This window comes from Chiloscyllium punctatum, chromosome 1, assembly GCF_047496795.1.
Source record: "Chiloscyllium punctatum isolate Juve2018m chromosome 1, sChiPun1.3, whole genome shotgun sequence".
In the NCBI taxonomy this organism is placed as follows: domain Eukaryota; kingdom Metazoa; phylum Chordata; class Chondrichthyes; order Orectolobiformes; family Hemiscylliidae; genus Chiloscyllium; species Chiloscyllium punctatum.
The window spans coordinates 22,280,818-22,299,122 of NC_092739.1; the positions used below are offsets into that span (position 1 = coordinate 22,280,818).

An 18,305-nucleotide genomic window follows, 5' to 3' on the forward strand; every position below is an offset into this window, starting at 1 on the left:
ATAAGTTCTCTCTAAAACACTGCTCAATTTCTCCAGGACACTCACTCACTCACTCTGTCTGTCTGTCTGTATTTTCTCTCTAATATACTGCTCAGTTTCTCCAGGACACACTCTGTCTGTGTCTGTGTCTGTCAGGTGGTCTCTCCTCTCCCCTCCTCCTCCTCCTCCATGTGCAGGTGGTTCGCAGCTCGAGACTGGGGTAGAATTTAAGTGCGGAACCTCGAGCCGCAGCCCCTGAGAGGTCGGGACGGGATTGTGTGACGGACCGGGGCGAGAAGACACCGGGGGAGGGGGGTAGGCGTCAGTGTGGAGCCTGTGACGCCGGGCTCAGTTAACTCCACCTCGTTCTTTGGTGTTTCTGTATTTTTCTCGCGCCTACCGCTCAGGATGAACTCGGAGCCGAGGCAGCGGCAGGAGGTGAGTCAGCAGCGGCTAAAATTCCGTTTTAACTCACGGCTTCGCTGCATCCGCTCCGGAGGGTGTCAGAGCGGGGCGGCTGTCAATCACTGCCCACGAGCCCCGCCCCCTCTCCCTCCCCGGTGGTGGACATGGTCTAGTGGGCAGCGGGGTTTACCCAAGTCATTGCTCATGCTTTGGGGTCCCCCCCCCCCCCCCTCCCCGTTTTTCAATACACGTGAAAGGAAATATGCAAAGCTTTTCTTTTACCTAATATAAAGCCATACGAATGTATCTTAAGGACCATATCTCATGCATCCTTTTTGGTATCGAAAGAGAATTTGCTGGAGAAGCTCAGCAGAGCTGGTATCTGAAGAAGGGTCACTGGACCCGAAAGCTTTAACTCTCCTTCCTCTCCACAGGTGATGGTGAGGAGAAGCCGCTGTTGGACTGGGGTGGGCAAAGTTTAAAAGTCACACAACCTGTTGTTGTGCGATTTTTAACTTTGTCCACAAGTGATGCCAGACCTGCTGAGTTTTTCCAGCTTTTTCTGTTTTTGTTTCAAATTTCCCGCATCCGCAGTTCTTTGTTTTATTACATCACCCTGTTTAGCAACTTCAGGGAGTGTTCTGTCTGGTGTTTCGAGCTGATTTTTTTTTTCAAATAACATCATGTTCCTCAGGTTTTAAACATGATTTATCGTTTGTTTTCGTGTGCAGCTGAACCCGCTCCATTATGAAGCTGAAAGTATGACTGCATCCAACATTCCCCAACTATGGGGATAGCCCAAATTCGGCTAATCCAGTTGGTCAGTTCTCTGCTAGAAGTTTATGGATTGTCTCCTTTTTTATTATCCCTCTGTGTGGCAGGAGCTTGAGCAAAGTTTGATATATTTAAGCAACAGTGTCAAATATATACACTGAGAAGAGAGAGCAGTCTCTGAAATAAATTTCAGAACTAAGCAGCTTGTCACATGGCTACAAAAACGAATAAATCAAAATTGAGAATGAACAGTAGCTTGAATTTAAGAAGCAGCGACTGAGATTACTGGTGGAATTTGTACTTTGTTACAATTGTAAATTTTAGTAGAAGTAGTAGGCAAGCAGATCTTGCTGTGAATTAGATAATGGCAGTGGAGATAAGAAGTAAATGATTTTGTAGGTAATATGGTTGAATTAGCCCTTATTCATTTGGGGAATTTGGTTGTTGCTGGTTGGCCAATATTTATTGTCCACCTCTAGTTACCTTTTGAGATGTGATTTGTGACTGGGGTTGTTTCAATATTGCAGCTGGATAAAAACCTAATTTGGAGGGTATGAAATGTGGAATTAAAACACAGAACAATACAGTACCCTTTAGTGCTCATTGTTGTGCTGAACATGATTCCATATTAAACTAATCCTTCTGCCAGCTTTTGGTCCATATCCCTCCATTCTGGGGAAAACAAATCTGACTGTCAACCCTATCTATGCATCTCATAATTTGATAGACTTCTATCAAATTTCCCCTCTGCCTTTGCTTCAGAGAAAACAAGCTGAGTATTTCTAGCCTCTTCTTATAGCTCATACCATCTAATTCAGGCAACATCCTAGTAAACCTCTTCTGCGCCCTCCAAAGCCTCCACGTCCTTCCTGTAATGTGGTGACCAGAATTGAACACCATGCTCTAAATGTGGTCTAACCAACGTCTTAAAAACCACAACATGGCATCCTGACTTGTACTCAGTGCCCTGATCAGTAAAGGCAACCATGCCATAGACTGTCTTCATCACTCTCTCTACTTATGGCCACTTACAGGGGGCTGTAGACTTGAATCCCAAGATCTCTCTGTACATCAATGTTGTTCAGGGTCCTGCCACTAGCTGTATTAACCAGAACTCCACTAACAAACATAACGATTTGGCCCCCATTTACCACCCTCTCAGAAAAAGAACCAGAAGTGACATCACCCACCACAGTAGACCAAGACAGATAAATAGGAAGCGGGACAGAACACCAGCGCTTCATTGGAGGCTCACTGGTGATGTTACCTTGCATGGTGTTAAAATATCTGACAACAAATCTACCGGCTCAACGAGCAAACTTACAACCTGATCTATTAAATAAAAAAATTTACATCTGGCAGCAGCTGTTTAACATGTCCAAAATATGTTGTTAACTAATTGTTGTTATTTCCTTTGATTCCTGGATCTGAATTCCCAACCATGTGCTAAAAAGCAGACTGTTTTTTAGGCTGCTGTTAATCCTTGGGAAATCGTTTTTCAAAGAAAAAGAACGATGGCCACTGAGTCTATTATCAGCGAGAAGAGGAGGTTGAAGTGAGGCCTTGCTTTATTGCTGGCAGTTTCTCACCTACTCTCCATTCTCTTGTAATTTGAAATGAAAGAGGTTAGGTAGTCCCATTATTGTGTGCCCATTTACAATTAACCTGGAGGATAACACTCTTAGAAAAGTAATAGTGTATATCTGTTTAGGATGTAAGACTTGCATTCCATTGAAAATGAAGGAACAACTGAGAGAACACAAGTAGTTTGAGCCAGTGATTCACTAAACTGATGCACAACAAATCAGTTTTGCATGAATTTTGCTTTTTGGAGCTTTAAAAAAGCTTTTTTTTTATTTATCCCAACTATCTCTTGAAATACTGACTTTATTTTGAGTGGCTTCCAAATGATTTTTCTCATTATTATTGATATTGTAGAGTTCAGGAAAAGTAAAGTCTTACACCAATATAACGAGGTGCTCACCCCCTTGGTTAATGCTCAATTTCTAGGACATTATTTAAAAGGTGCACCTTACACAGCTTATGATTAACAGAAAACGGTTGAAATGTTCAACAAGTATCTCTGCAATGGTTGAGTGACCAGAAATGTTAACATTTGCATAGAAGTTTTTGTTGTACATAGGAAAATGGAAAACACAAAACATGGTAAGACATGAAATATTAAATGGGAGAGGAACACAATATTGCTAAAGTAGTGATATCAAAAGATGGTGGAATAGTTAATGTGATGGCAAGATTTTTTTTATTCCCTTAGAGTCATAGAGATGTACAGCATGGAAACAGACCCTTCGGTCCAACCCGTCCATGCCGACCAGATATCCCAACCCAATCTAGTCCCACCTGCCAGCACCTGGCCCATATCCCTCCAAACCCTTCCTAATCATATAACCAACAGATGTCTTTTAAATATTGCAATTGTACCAGCCTCCACCACTTCCTCTGGCAGCTTATTCCATACCCGTACCACCCTCTGTGTGAAAAAGATGCCCCTTGGGTCTCTTTTATATCTTTCTCCTCTCATTCTAAACCTATGCCCTCTAGTTCTGGACTCCCTCACCTCAGGGAAAATACTTTGTCTATTATCCTATCCATGCTCCTCATTATTTTATAAACCTCTATAAAGTCACCCCTCAGTCTCTGACGCTCCAGAGAAAACAGCCCTAGCCTATTCAACCTCTCCCTGTAAGTCTTTGTAAGTCTTTTCTGAACCCTTTGAAGTTTCACAACATCTTTCCGATAGGAAGGAGACCAGAATTGCATGCAATATTCCAACAGTGGCCGAACCAATGTCCTGTATAGCCGTAACATGATCTCTCAACTCATGTACTCAATACTCTGACCAATAAAGGAAAGCATACCAAATGCCGCCTTCACTATCCTATCTATCTGCACCTGCACTCCAAGGTCTCTTTGTTCGCAACACTCCCTAGGACCTCACCATTATGTGTATAAGTCTTGCAAAGATTTGCTTTTCCAAAATGCAGCACCTCACATTTATCTAAATTAAACTCCATCTGCCACTTCTCAGCCCAGTGGCCCATCTGATCCAGATCCTGTTGTAATCTGAGGTAACCTTCTTTGCTGTCCACTACACCTCCAATTTTGGTGTCATCTGCAAACTTACTAACTGTACCTCCTTTTATGCTCACATCCAAATCATTTATGTAAATGATGAAAAGTAGAGGACCCAGCACCAATCCTTGTGGCACTCCACTGGTCACAGGTTTCCAGTCTGGAAAATAACCCTCCACCACCACCCTCTGTCTTCTACTTTTGAGCCAGTTCTGTATCCAAATGGCTAGCTCTCCCTGTCTTCCTTGAGGTCTACCAGGTCAGGTAGCATCCAAGGAGCAGGAGAATCGATGTTTCGGGCATGAGCCCTTCTTCCTGAAGAAGGGCTTATGCCCGAAACATCGATTCACCTGTTCCTTGGATGCTGCCTGACCTGCGCTTTTCCAGCAACACATTTTTAGCTCTGATCTCCAGCATCTGCAGTCCTCACTTTTTCCTTGAAATCTCACCATGCTCACCAGTCTCCCATGGGGAACCTTGTCGAATGCCTTACTGAAGTCCATATAGATCACATCTACAGGTCTGCCCTCATCAATCCGCTTTCTTACTTGTTGGCCAGCATTTATTATGCATCTGTAATTGCACTTGAGGTGGTGGTGTACAGCCACCTTGACCTGCTGTAGGTTGACCCGCTAGGGAGGGAATTCTGTGATTCTGACCCAGCGATGGTGAAAGAACAGTGATATTTCCAAGTCAGAATGGTGAGAGATTGGAGGGGAATTTGCAGGTGGTGCTATTCTCATGTATCTGCTGCCCTTGTCCTTCTAGAAAGAAGTGGTTGGGGTTTTGAATGATGCTGTCTCAGGAATTTTGGTTAACTTCTACAGTGCATCTTGTAGACAGTACACACTGTTGCATAAATGGTGGGGGAGTGGATGCTTATGAATGTGGTGCCAGTCAGTGGGCTGCTTTGTCCTGAATGGTGTCAAGATTCTTGTCCTGTTGGAGCTGCCATTCACCCAGACAAGTGGGAAGTATTCCAACACATTTGTGCTTTGTGCTTTGTAGTTGATGGGCAGGCGTTGGGACTCAGGAGGTGAGTTACTCACCACGGTATTTCTCGTGTCTGAACTGCACTTGTAACCACTATATTTATATGGCAAGTCAATTGAGTTCTTGTCAAATTTATAACCCCAGGATGTTGACAGTGGGGATTTCTTAACAGTAACACTATTAAATGTCAAAGGATAGTGGTTAGAATGACTTATATTGGAGATGGTCATTGCCTGGCTTGTGTTAGCATAAATGTTGTTCGTTGTCATTCGTCAGTCCAAGCCTGGATATTGTTGAATCTTGTTGCATGTGAATGTGGACTGCTTCAGTATCTGAGGAGTCATGAATGGTGCTGAAGCTTGCACCATCATTGGTGACTGTCCCCAGTTCAGATCTTATGGAGGGAAAGTCTTTTGAAGGAGCTGAAGATGGTTTGACCTAGTTCACTACCCTGAAGGGCTCGTGCTAAGATGTCCTGAGCTGAGATGAGTAACCTTGAATCACCACAGCCAAGTTTGGCTCCAACCAGTGGACAGTTTTTCCCCTCCTCCCAATTCTGAACTGTAAACTGTGCAAGGTGACATATTGAACAAATCCTGTGTCTGAGTAGGACAAAACAGTAGCATTGTTTTGCAACAGACGGTCCACAATCTTGAGTTTAAATTAAAAGTTTAAGATGTTGGAAATACTAGTCAGGCAACTTCTGCAGAGAGAGATAGTGTTAGCATCTACTGTAAGCTTGTTGACTTTCTATCTTGACTGGAAAAAGTTAGAAATGTTACAGGTTTAAGTAGTTGAAAGATTGGTAGGGAGCTTGGAGATAGAAAAGAACAAACCGAGGGTAAAAGACTGGAGAGATTAAATAACAAAAGGGTTGGTGGTGCAAGGTAAAGAGACTGGAATAAGAAGTTAATGATGTGCCTTAAGGTGTGAATGACAGTACAGCTGCCAACAGGGTAAAACTTCCAAACAATATAGAAACCATTGGGAGCCGAGGTGTACAAAATTGTTCATCTCCTGTTGAATCTGGAAAACTTTAAGTGCCTAATCAAAAAGATTAGGCACTTTTGAGCTTCCTTGATTGTGGAAGAAAAGCAAGGTGGTAATCTCAGGATTGCTATCAGTGCCATATGTAGAAATAGCAGGAATTAACAAATGAATATGTGGCTGAAAGATGGTGCAAGAAGGAGAGTTGGGTTGCGGGTGCATGGGGCACTGCGACTGATTCCGGAGAAGGTGGGACCAGCACAAATTGAGTGAGTTACACCTGGGCAGGATGGGGACTGATGCCCTGAGGGAGTATTTGCTAAAGGATATTTACTAGGATCTTACCTGGTATGGAGGGAAGGTCTTATGAGGAAAGGCTGAGGGACTTGAAACTGTTTTCGTTCGAGAAGAAGGTTGACAGGTGACTTAATTGAGACGTATAATTTAATCAGAAGGTTAGATATGATGGAAAGTGAGAGCCTTTTTACTCAGATGGTGATGGCTAGCATGAGGGGACGTAGCTTTACATTTGAGCGGTGATAGGTATAGGACAGATTTTGGAGGTAGTTTCTTCACTCAGTAGTAGGGGCGTGGAACACTGTCTGCAACAATAGTAGACTTGCCAACTTTTAAGAGCATTTAAATGGTCATTGGATAGGCATATGGATGAAAATGGAATAGTGTAGGATAGATAGGCTTCAGATTGGTTCCACAGTTCGGTGCAACATCGCATGTTCTATGTTCCAGAGTGGTTTTGGAGGCTTTAAACCAAAATGATGGGGCAATGGGAACATATGCAAGGAGTCTGAGAAAGGGAAATTGAGGAAAAGAACCAAAGACTGGGGAATAAGCAGAGTGATGGTTAGAGAAATCCAAGGCCAGGATCAAACAAGGCCACAGTGAAAATAGTAGAAATAGGGCAACTAACAATAAAAAGACAAGGCCACAAGCATTGTGCATTAATGTGCCAAGCATTGGCAATAAAGTGGATGAATTAATTGTGTAAATAAGTGAAAGCAGGTATGATATAATCAGGATTACGGAAACTGAACAGGAGGGTGACTAGAGATGGGAACTGAACATCTACAAGATTGTGTATTTAGGAAGGACAAACTAAAATGAAAAGATGGTGGAGTTGTACACCACCTGGCTAAAGGAAGATTTTTAATGCAATAGTGAGGAAGAGTTTTATCTTTGACCATGTGGAATCTGAAGAGCTGAGAAATACCAAGAGGCAAAATATATTGGTTGTTGTAGATAGACCCCCAAATGTAGGAGTGATTTTTGAGATTGGCATTAAACAGGAAGTTGGAGATACATGCAACAGTGGAATATCTGAAACTATGGGTAACTTTAATATGCATATAGATTGGACAAATCAAATCAGAAACTGTACTGTAGAGAAGGAATTCCTGGAGTGTATTCAAGATGGTTTTCTCAACCAATATGTTGTGACACCAACTATAGCCAGGGTATAGTAATATTTGGCAATCTAGTTGTGACACCCCTTGGGATAATATGATAGAATTCTTCATCAAGCTGGAGAGTAATGCAGTTGATTCTGAGACTATGATCCTAAATCTAAATAGAGGAAACTACAATAGTATGAGATACAAGTTGGCTATGATGGAGTGGGAGATTTTACTTAGAAGGATGATGGTGGAAAGACAATAGCAAGTATTCAAATGACAGGCAGTGACTAGTGGGGTATAATAAGGATCAGTGTTTGAACCTCTAGCTAGTCGCAATGCATATTAATAATTTACATGAAGAAACTAAATATATTCCAGATTTGCAGATGATACAAAACTGGGTGGGAGGGTGAACTGTGAGGAGGATGCAGATATACTTCAGTGTGATTATTTAAAGCTCAGTGAGTGGGCAAATGCATGGCAGATGCATATAACGTGGAAGAATATGAGGTTACCCACTTCAGTAGCAAAAACAAGAAGGTGGATTATTATCTAGATGTCTATAAAGTGTAAGAAGGGAATGTGCAATAAGACCTGGGTGTCCTCCTATACCAATGGCTGAAAGTAAGCATGCATGTGTAGCAGGCAGTAAAGACAACAAATGGTATGTTGCCCTTCATAACAGAAGGTTTTGAGTATAGGAACGAGGATGACTTGCTGCAATTGTACAGGACCTTTTTTTTTGTGAGACCACGCCTCAAATATTGTGTGCAGTTCTGATCTTAACTGAGGAAGGAGGTCGTTGCTATACACTGAGTGCAGCAAAGGTTTACCAGACTGATTCGTGGAATGGCAGCTCTGTGGCTGAAGTGGTTAGGATTATATTTGCTGGACATTCATAGAAACCTATAAAGTTTCGAAAGGATCAAACAGAGTAGATGCAAGAAAGATGTTACCAATAGTGGGGAATTCTGAATTGGGTGTCACTGTCTGAGGATACATAGGGACTGAGATGAGAAATTTCTTCACCCAGAGAGTGGCCAGCCTATGAAATCACAACCATAGAAAGCAGTCAAGACCAAAACATTTCATGATTTCCAAGAAGAATTTGATCATCGTATTTGAGGCTGAAGGGATCAAAGGACATGGGGAAGGGGGCAAAGAAGGAACAGATTGAGTTGGATGATCAGAATGAATGTGGAGCACACTTGAAGGATCGAATGGTTTCCTCCTATATTCTATGTTTCTGTATAATACTGGCAGCTGCTGTAGGTAATAAAATAGATGTAACTGTAGTTGTATTGATTGGAAATTGAGACCGATGGGCTGGAGGGGAAATGGAATGCAATGAAAATGAATAAAGCAGAGACAAGTTAAAATGGTGTCAGGAAGAAGAGCAGAACTCCTTGGTGACAGTGAATAAATCATTACAAAAACGAAATACTGCAGATGCTCGAAACTGCTGTAAATACCAGCAGGCAAGGCACCATTCTGGTATTCGTTCATCACTCCTGTTTTATGCCAGCAGTATCTTTCACTTTGGTTTTCTGTACACCTTCACATTTTGTAATGCTTAATTAGAAAATGTTAGTATTTGCTGCTGAACCTTGGTTTGATCTCCAGTGCTGAAAAGTGTTCACCAATCCACAGCAAATTATTCCCAAATTTGATGTAACTAACCACCTCTAACTTGATTTTTAAAAGTTGAGCTATTTATCTCTGATCTACATGCTGTTTATATCTTAGATCAGCTTTTTAAATGAAAGATGGTTATTTAATAAAAGAAAAGCGATGAATTTCCACAGTTTGAAGCAAGATTTTTTTAATTGTACATGTATCAATAAAGCAAACACTAATTTAGCTTTGCGTCTGCTGCAGTGTGTTTTAACACTGTTTTTTATATATGTAGCAAAGAAACGGCGTTAACCTTTAATAGTAATAACCTATAATATTTGACAAAATACACTATAAACTAACAATTTACAGTATAAATCTCGTCAACTATGTGCTTTAACTTAACTCTAGATGATCAGGAACCACCACACTAGATCTTGGCCTTGATACATGTGGCAATGATTATCTGGTCTTCTCTTGGGATTGTCTTTTCTTCATGGTTGATCTCAAATTACAGCTCCTCAGGGTGGTGTTGTAGTGATTCTATACTTTAGAAGTCTCCTTTCTCTTTTTTGGAGGATCTTAAGCATCCTCTAATAGATCAATCGGGGCTCAATCACCCTGATTGATCTGATCCAACCAGACCTTGACATGTCAACGGCAGGGTGGTCCTTGAGCATCCATTTGTGGAGGTGTTGGGCACATGCAGGTCAGGTAATCATAGAACATTACAGTGCAGTACAGGCCCTTCGGCCCTCAATGTTGCACCGCCCTGTCATACTAATCTGAAACCCATCCCACCTACACTATTCCATGTATGTCCATATGCCTGTCCAATGACAACTTAAATGCACTTAAACTTGGCGAATCTACTACCGTTGCAGGCAAAGCATTCCATATCCTTACTACTGAGTAAAGAAACTACCTCTGACATCTGTCTTATACCTATCTCCCCTCACTTTAAAGTTGTGTTCCCTCGTGTTTGCCATCCCCATACTTGGAAAAAGGCCCTGTCCACCCTATCGAACCCTCTGATTATCTTGTATGTCTCTATTACGTCACCTCTCAACCTTCTTCTCTCTAATGAGAACAGCCTCAAGGCCCTCAGCCTTTCCTCATAAGACATTCCTTCCATACCAGGCAACATCCTAGTAAATCTCCTCTGCACCCTTTCCAAAGCTTCCACATCCTTCTTATAATGTGGTGACCAGAACTGTACACAATACTCCAAGAATGGCCGTACCAGAGTTTTGTACAGCTGCAGCATAACCTCCTGGTTTCAGAACTCAATCCCTCTATTAATAAAGGCCAAAACACTGTGTACCTTCTTAACAACCCTGTCAGTCTGGGTGGCAACTTTCAGGGATCTGTGTACATGGACACAGATCTCTGTGCTCACCTGTACTCCCAAGAGTCTTGCCGTTAGCCCAGTACTTTGTATTCCGATTACTCTGTCCAAAGTGATCACCTCACACTTGTCCACATTAAACTCCATTTGCCACCTCTCAGCCTAGCTCTGCATCCTATCTACGTCTCTGCAACCTACTACATCCTTCATCACTATCCATAACTCCACCAACCCTAGTGTCGTCTGCAAATTTACTAACCCACCCTTCTAAGCCCTCATCCAGGTCACTTATAAAAATGACGAACAGCAGTGGACCCAACACGACCCTTGGGGTATGCTGCTACTAACTGGACACCAAGATGAGCATGTTCCATCAACTACAACCTTCTGTTTTCTTTCAGCAAGCCAATTACTGATCCAAACTGCTGTGTCTCCCACAATCCCATTCCCCCGCATTTTGTATAATAGCCTACTGTGGGGAACCTTATCGAACGCCTTGCTGAAATCTATATACACCACATCCACTGGTTTACTCTCATCTACCTGTTTGATCACTTTGTCAAAAAACTCAATAAGATTTGTTAGGCATGACCTACCCTTCACAAAACCGTGCTGACTGTCCCTGATCAGATTATTCTTTTTCTAGATGGTTATAAATCCTATCTTTTATAACCTTTTCCAACACTTTGCCAACAACTGAAGTGAGACTCACTGGTCTGTAATTACCAGGATGTCTCTACTACTCTTTTTGAACAAGGGAACCACATTTGCTATCCTCCAGTCCTCAGGCACTATTCCTGTAGACAATTATGATTTGAAGATCAATGCCAAAGGCTCGGCAATCTCTTCCCTTGCTTCCCAGAGGATCCTAGGATAGATCCCATCCGGCCCAGGGGACTTGTCTATTTTCACACTCTGCAGTATTTCTAATACCTCTTCCTTATGAACCTCAATCTCTTCTAGTCTAGTATCTCTGTATCTTCCTCGCCAACATTTTTCATTTTCTATAGTGAACACTCGAAAAATATTTATTTAGTGCTTCCCCAATGTCCTCTGACTCCACACACAACTTCCCACTATTATCCTTGATTGGTCCTAATTTAACTCTCATCATTCTTTTTATTCCTGACATACCTATGGAAAGCCTTAGGGTTAACCCTGATCCTATCTGCCAACAGCTTCTCATGTCTCCTCCCGGCTCTTCTGAGCTCTGTTTTTAGGTCTTTCCTGACTTCCTTGTAACCCTCAAGCGCCCTAACTGAGTTTTCACATTTTGTCCTAACATAAGCTGCCGCCTTCTTCTTGACCAGGAATTCCACTTCCTTAGTAAACCACGGCTCACGCGTTCTATATCTTCCTCCCTGCCTGACAGGTACATACTTATCTATGACACACAGGAGCTTTTCCTTGAATAAGCTCCACATTTTTAATGTGCTCATCCCCTGCAGTTTCCTTCCCCATTCTACGCTTCCTAAATCTTTCCTAATTGCATCGTAATTTCCCTCTCCCCAGCTGTAACTCTTGCACGGTGGAGTACACCTATCCCTTTTCCATCACCTAAAGTAAACCTGACAGAATTGTGATTGCTGTCTCCAAAGTGCTCACCTACTTCCAAATCTAACACCTGGCCAGGCTCGTTACCCAGTACTAAATCTAAAGTGGCTTCGCCCCTCAGGCCTGTCTACATACTGTCAGGAAGCCCTCCTGCGCACACTGGACAAAAACTGACCCATCTGTAGTACTCGTACTGTGGTGATCCCAGTCAATATTTGAATAGTTGAAGTCCCCCATGACAACTACCCTGTCTCTCTCTCTCTCTCCTGTCAAGAATCATCTTTGCTCTCCTTTCCTCTACATCTCTGGGACTATTCAGGGGCCTATAGAAAACTCTCAGCATGGTGCCGTCTTCTTTCCTGTTTCTAACCTCAGCCCATTCTAACTCAGTTAACATCCTTTCTACAACTGTAGTATTGTCCCTGATCAACAATGCCACCCCCCCCCCCCCTTACCGTCTTCTCTGTTCTTACTGAAACATCTGAATCCTAGAACCTGCAACAGCCATTCCTGTCCCAGCTCAATCTGTCTCCGTAATGGCTACAACATCGAAGTCCCAGGTACCAACCCACGCTGCCAGGTCACCCACTTTATTTTGGATGCTCCTCGCGTTGAAGTACACACACTTCAAACCAGGTTCTCGCTTGCCAGTGTCAGATACTTGATTTTGAAACTCCCTACTCTCATCCTCTTCTGTACCTGTCCTACAATTTTGGTTCCCACCCCCCTGCTGTATTAGTTTAAATCCACCTTAATAGCTTTAGCGGATTTCCCACCCAGGATATTGTTACCCCTCTGGCTAAGATGAAGACCATCCTGCTTGTAGAGGTCCCACCTACCCCAGAAAGAGCTCCAATTATCCAAAAACTCAAAATCCTCCCTCCTGCACCATCCCTGTAGCCACGTGTTCAACTCCTTTCTCTCCTTATTTCTCACCGCACTAGTACGTGGCACGGGCAGCAAACCAGAGAAAACAACTGTTTGTCCTAGCTCCCTGAATTTCTGCCTCCAGTCCCCATCTCTCTTCCGACCTATGTCGTTGGTGCCAGTGTGGGCTTGTCCCCCCCCCCCCCATAAGGATCCCAAAAACACAATCAGACATCACAGACTCTGGCACCCGGGAGGCAACACACCAACCGTGAGTCTCTCTCGTCCCCACAGAACTTCCTATCTGTCCCCCTAACTATCGAGACCCCAATGACTACTGCTCGGCATCTCTTCCCCCTTCCCTTCTGAGCGGCATGTACCCCACTGCTTTCCCCTGGTAAGTCATTTCCCCCCCGCCCCCCCAAACAATATCCAAAATGATATACTTATTGTTGATGGGAATGGCCGCAGGGGATCCCTGCACTGCCTGCCGGTTCCCTTTCTGTCCCCTAACTGTCACCCATCTGTCTTTTTCTTTTATCTGGGGAGTGACTACCTCTCTAAGTCCTGTCAATAATCCCCTCTGCCTCCCAAATGAGGCAAAGTTCATCCAACTCCAGCTCCAGTTCCCTAACACAGTTTTCGAGGAGCTGGTGTTGGGTGCACTTCCCACAGATGTAGTCAGCAGGGACACCAGCGGTGACCGTTACTTCCCACATTTAGCAGGAGGAACATTCCACTGCCCTACACTCCATTCCCACTATTCTAACTCCCGAAGTGACTACTAAAAAGAAAAGGATTAGGAAATAAACTAGTTACCTTACCTTGTCAATCTGGCTCCCACAACTTTTTTTTTAGGTTAGAGGAGGAGGATGGGTGGCAGACATTACCAGAGTAGTGTCTCGGGTAACGCAACCACGCAAATATAAACTGTTCTACTTGCCCTTCCCAGGAGTCCTTTGCTCGGTCCTCCCTCATTGGCCTGAAGGTAAGAAGTTTAAATATACTTACTGGCCTTCCTGACAATCCCCTCTCTCCAGTGTCACCTCCTCCCGGCTCCCACCTCTCACTGCTCCGAAGTGGACCGCTGGCCTGAAGTCCTTTCCAAATAATAGTGTGAGGCACTCCTGTGTCTGATGAGCAACTGTTTCTGATTGTCTTGCGTATAACAATCAAGTCAATTCCGTTGCATTCAAATGTAAGTGCATTGTATGGACTGTAGCTGTTAGGTCAGTTGTATACTGTCTGTCTGCAGCTGCAGCCTGTCTGGATTCTGCAGCATGTTTATTCCAGAGTCTTTGAGCACAGTCAATTTGGTCAAGGCTTGTCTCAAATTCTCTGCATGCCTCATTTATTGTCCAGTTTTCATAAATCCATCACTTTGAGCGGCCTATCTGGCCACATTCTATACTCCTTCAGATGCAGAAGCAACACGAGCTAAACGTGAATGAATAGGCAATTTGTAGTTGAAATATAAGTTTAAATAAAACTAAGGCAGATCTTACAAATTTGGCTCAGGGATCCATGAGATTTTGGCAATTTCACTTGGTCACAAAGTCCTTTTTAAACCTGGTCTTCCTCAGGAGGAACTTAGATTAGATTACTTAGTGTGGAAACAGGCCCTTTGGCCCAACAAGTCCACACCAACCCGCCAAAGCATGACCCACTCCCCTACATTTACCCCTTCACCTAACAGTATGGGCAATTTAGCATGGCCAATTCACCTAACCTGCGCATTTTTTGGATTGTGGATGGAAACCGGAGCATCCAGAGGAAGCCCATGCAGACACGGGGATAATATGCAAACTCCACACAGTCAGTCGTCTGAGGTGGGAATTGAACCCCAACAGTGCTGCCCACGGTTTGGGGGGGGGGGGATAGAAGAGAAGTGAATGGGGGGGCGGGGGTGCCGCCTTCTTGGAGTCAGAGACCCGGGTTCAATTCCTGCCTCAGGCGACTGACTGTGTGGAGTTTGCACATTCTCCCAGTGTCTGCGTGGGTTTCCTCCGGGTGTTCCGGTTTCCTCCCACAGTCACAAAGATGTGCAGGTCAAGTGAATTGGCCATGCTAAATTGCCCATAGTGTTAGGTAAGGGGTAAATGTAGGGGTATGGGTGGGTTGCGCTTCGGCATGGCGGTGTGGACTTGTTGGGCCGAAGGGCCTGTTTCCACACTGTAAGTAATCTAATCTAATCTAATCTTAATTTGATTCCTGGTTGACAGCAGCATATAACCAATGTCAATTCCACCAGCACAGTCTTCATCACAGTGACTCACAACTGTTGCATCTACTTGTCTTAGTGCTATAAGTCCACTAAGCAGCTCAGTAATGTTTTTAGCTCCTGAATCGGGACTGCTGCTTTAGCTTGCTTATAGTACTAAAGGGAAATGTCCATTTAATATCTTTTTAAACACGTAATTTTCTTAAGTTTTTTTTTGGTTTTCAAACTTCTGTTTGTTTTGGCTCCTTGAGAAACTGAGTATGAGTTTTTTTTTCAATTTTGTTTCTATACTACATTTTTTCTCTCTTTTTTAATTTACTGTTTTAGTCAGGGTCTGCCTCAAAAAATGTTGAAACCACAAATCTCCGCACATTGCTAACTATTTTAGAAATTAGTCCATAAAATATTTGTTTTAAAAATCCTTGTGATTTTTAAGTAGTAGTAGAGTTTATTGCCTCTATAAACTGTGTAATAATGTGTTGCAGACCTGCAACACCTGCTTGGTCTTTCAGTAAAACTGTATCATAATTGTACTTCTGCCATACACTCCCTTCACCTTTTTGTTTTCTTTTCTGGTACAAATCAGAAAGACTGTAATAGATTTTCAACTCCGTCATTTAGTTTGAAAACTTAATAGGAAATAAACTAAACCAATCTATAATTTTCCAACAAATATGCCTGCCTTGATCAAAAATATAGCCTGAGATTCATAGCTAGCCTTGAGTGCTTGAGATCTCTTCGAGAACTTTACAGCAAGTTGCATTTCGGAGTAACTTAATGGGAATTTTCCATGTCGGGCTGCAGTGATGTTGTTCATCTGCCCTAAGGAGCTAATCGCTTATTTAATTTTCAGAGAGCAAACCAGGAAATAAAAAGTGAAATTTTTGAAAGTGTTTAGAATGTACCAGTCTTAATTTTATACAACTAATAGAAGCTGCAATGCCACGAAGGTGATGAATTATTGTGGATCAACCTTTTTTTTTGCCAATAAACCTAGTAATTAATTAAAACCTTTCTTTTTAAAAAGGACAGTTTAGTTCAACAATGCATTACTCCAATCACTGACTTTCAATGATCCATTACACCTCCTCTCAACCTTTTTTTTGGGCTTTTCTAGTATGATATGGGAAATGGAAAGGAATTGGGTGACAAATGAGCAACTTCATGATTTTATCTTTTGATCTGTTCTTGATCCAAATCCTGCAGTCCAATTGAAAGAGGTAATGATATTGTATGCTAACCATTTGCCATTTTAAAAATGCACAATTTCAAGATTAGGGGTTTTTATTTTTATAAACAATTGCACCTACTTGTTTGTGAATACTTATTTGATTTACGTTTTTCCTCTTTTATTTCTCTCTCTCTTCCGTTTTCCCCACCACCACAAAGGCAGAATTTTGACTTTGCTTTTTGTCTGTATTATTTCTGTCAATGGAAGGAGCTGTTACTATAGTTGCAATTCCCTAAGTGCCAATGATTTCAGAGGATGCAATAACGCGATTCAAAGTCTGACTTTACTTACTTTGTAGTTTGTACTTCTTGTTTACCCAGAGTGGTTGACAATTTCATTAGATAACTATCTAATTTTTACAAGCTAGACAATTGAAACAGAGAATAATGAATTGAATTGAATTTATTGTCATGTGTACCAAGGCACAGTGAAAAGCTTTACCTTGCGAGCAATACAGGCAGATCAGAGTTAAGTAGCTTGTTGTTTTAAAATTCTTGTTTTTAAAAAAAACTTAAGAAATTATTTTCTCAACTGCAGAATCTGAAATGTGTATTTGGCCGAATTTTTATTGTATCAGCGTGTCCATCTAAATATTTTAACAAGCTAGAAAACTAATATACTTACCACAGAGCTTCCATCATTGATTTTATGGTTTTACCTGAATTCTGAGTGTCCGTTGTGCCTTGAATTTGAAGATCATGTGAACGTTTTTGTCCTCCCTCAGCAGCCTATATGCTAGAATTATTCAATTTGAAATTCTGAGCAGCTGATCTGTTCCCTTCAGAATGGTTTAAATGTAAAAATCGAAGTCCTTTTGTCTTCTGAGATGTTTAAATGCAAGCCAAGTTTGTATCGAAGGATCTATCATTGTACTGTTAATCTGTTGACAAGCTACTTGTGCCTGTTTCTTCACACTGCAAAAGAAAGGAATTTGTACCCTAATGAGCTGGGCCCGGTGTATAATGCATTTACTATCCACCTGGATTCCTTTCATCAGGGAAGTGTTTGTGCTGTGTGTGAGGAATGATGTGGGAAAACAGGATATGAAGGTTTTACCGTTAAATGTCTCCTTTTGTGCAGTTAAGTCAAAAAGTTGAAGGTGTGTTTATTACAGACAATCAATGCCGAACATGATTACTCTAACTTGTGTCAGCAAACATCCTGCCGATGCTGTTGGACAAAGGATGTAGTCAGGTGTCTCCAGTACTTTTTTCTCATGCGTCATTTGTTTTTTTTTCCAGAACTTCTTCACTGATGCAACCCAAAGTGTGGAAGAGGATCCACTAATAGACCATTCCCTCCTTTATGGCGATGCTCTAGTTGGTGAAATGCGAGCTCATTTCAAAGGTGTGCCAACAGTCTGTTGGGGAATTCTGCTAGCATTTCTGCATGTGAGTGTTAGATTTCCTACACAGGAACCTCTCTGAATAGAGATTATTTGACTTGTATTATAGTACATTATTGGTTTTCTTAGTGTGTAATGCTATATTGAAAACTCCACAAAGTAGTAATTTTTCATATTTGCTACTTTTACTAGGATATTCTGACAACATGCTATCTTTTGAAAATATATTAAAATTTATTTTATGTAGTAAATGACAGTTTACATTCAGTTCATTTAAAGTGAATTTTCTTTTAGCACTGTAGTTGTTTTGTATTTTATAGGGTGAATAAACGAAACTACCCAACTTTTAATCTTTTTTTTAATAAAAAAGCAGAATTGTCAGTGTACATAGTATATGTTTGGTGGTACAGACCCAATGGTTTGAAGTGCTCTTCTATAATGAATGATTCTAAAATGGACATGTTATTGACAGAATAATTCCT

At 42.0% G+C, this 18,305-nt stretch overlaps 1 protein-coding gene across 1 annotated transcript in view; it reads left to right on the forward strand.

The window, feature by feature from the left end:
• The first annotated feature begins 250 nt into the window (after positions 1–250).
• The window catches only part of tmem192 (transmembrane protein 192), a 40,115-nt gene continuing 22,060 nt past the window's right edge, over positions 251–18,305 (forward strand). The window contains exons 1-2 of the mRNA XM_072576509.1: positions 251–417; positions 17,720–17,869. Coding sequence (XP_072432610.1) covers positions 388–417; positions 17,720–17,869 — 180 coding nt within the window. The 5' untranslated portion in view covers positions 251–387. The remainder of the gene's footprint in view (positions 418–17,719; positions 17,870–18,305) is intronic.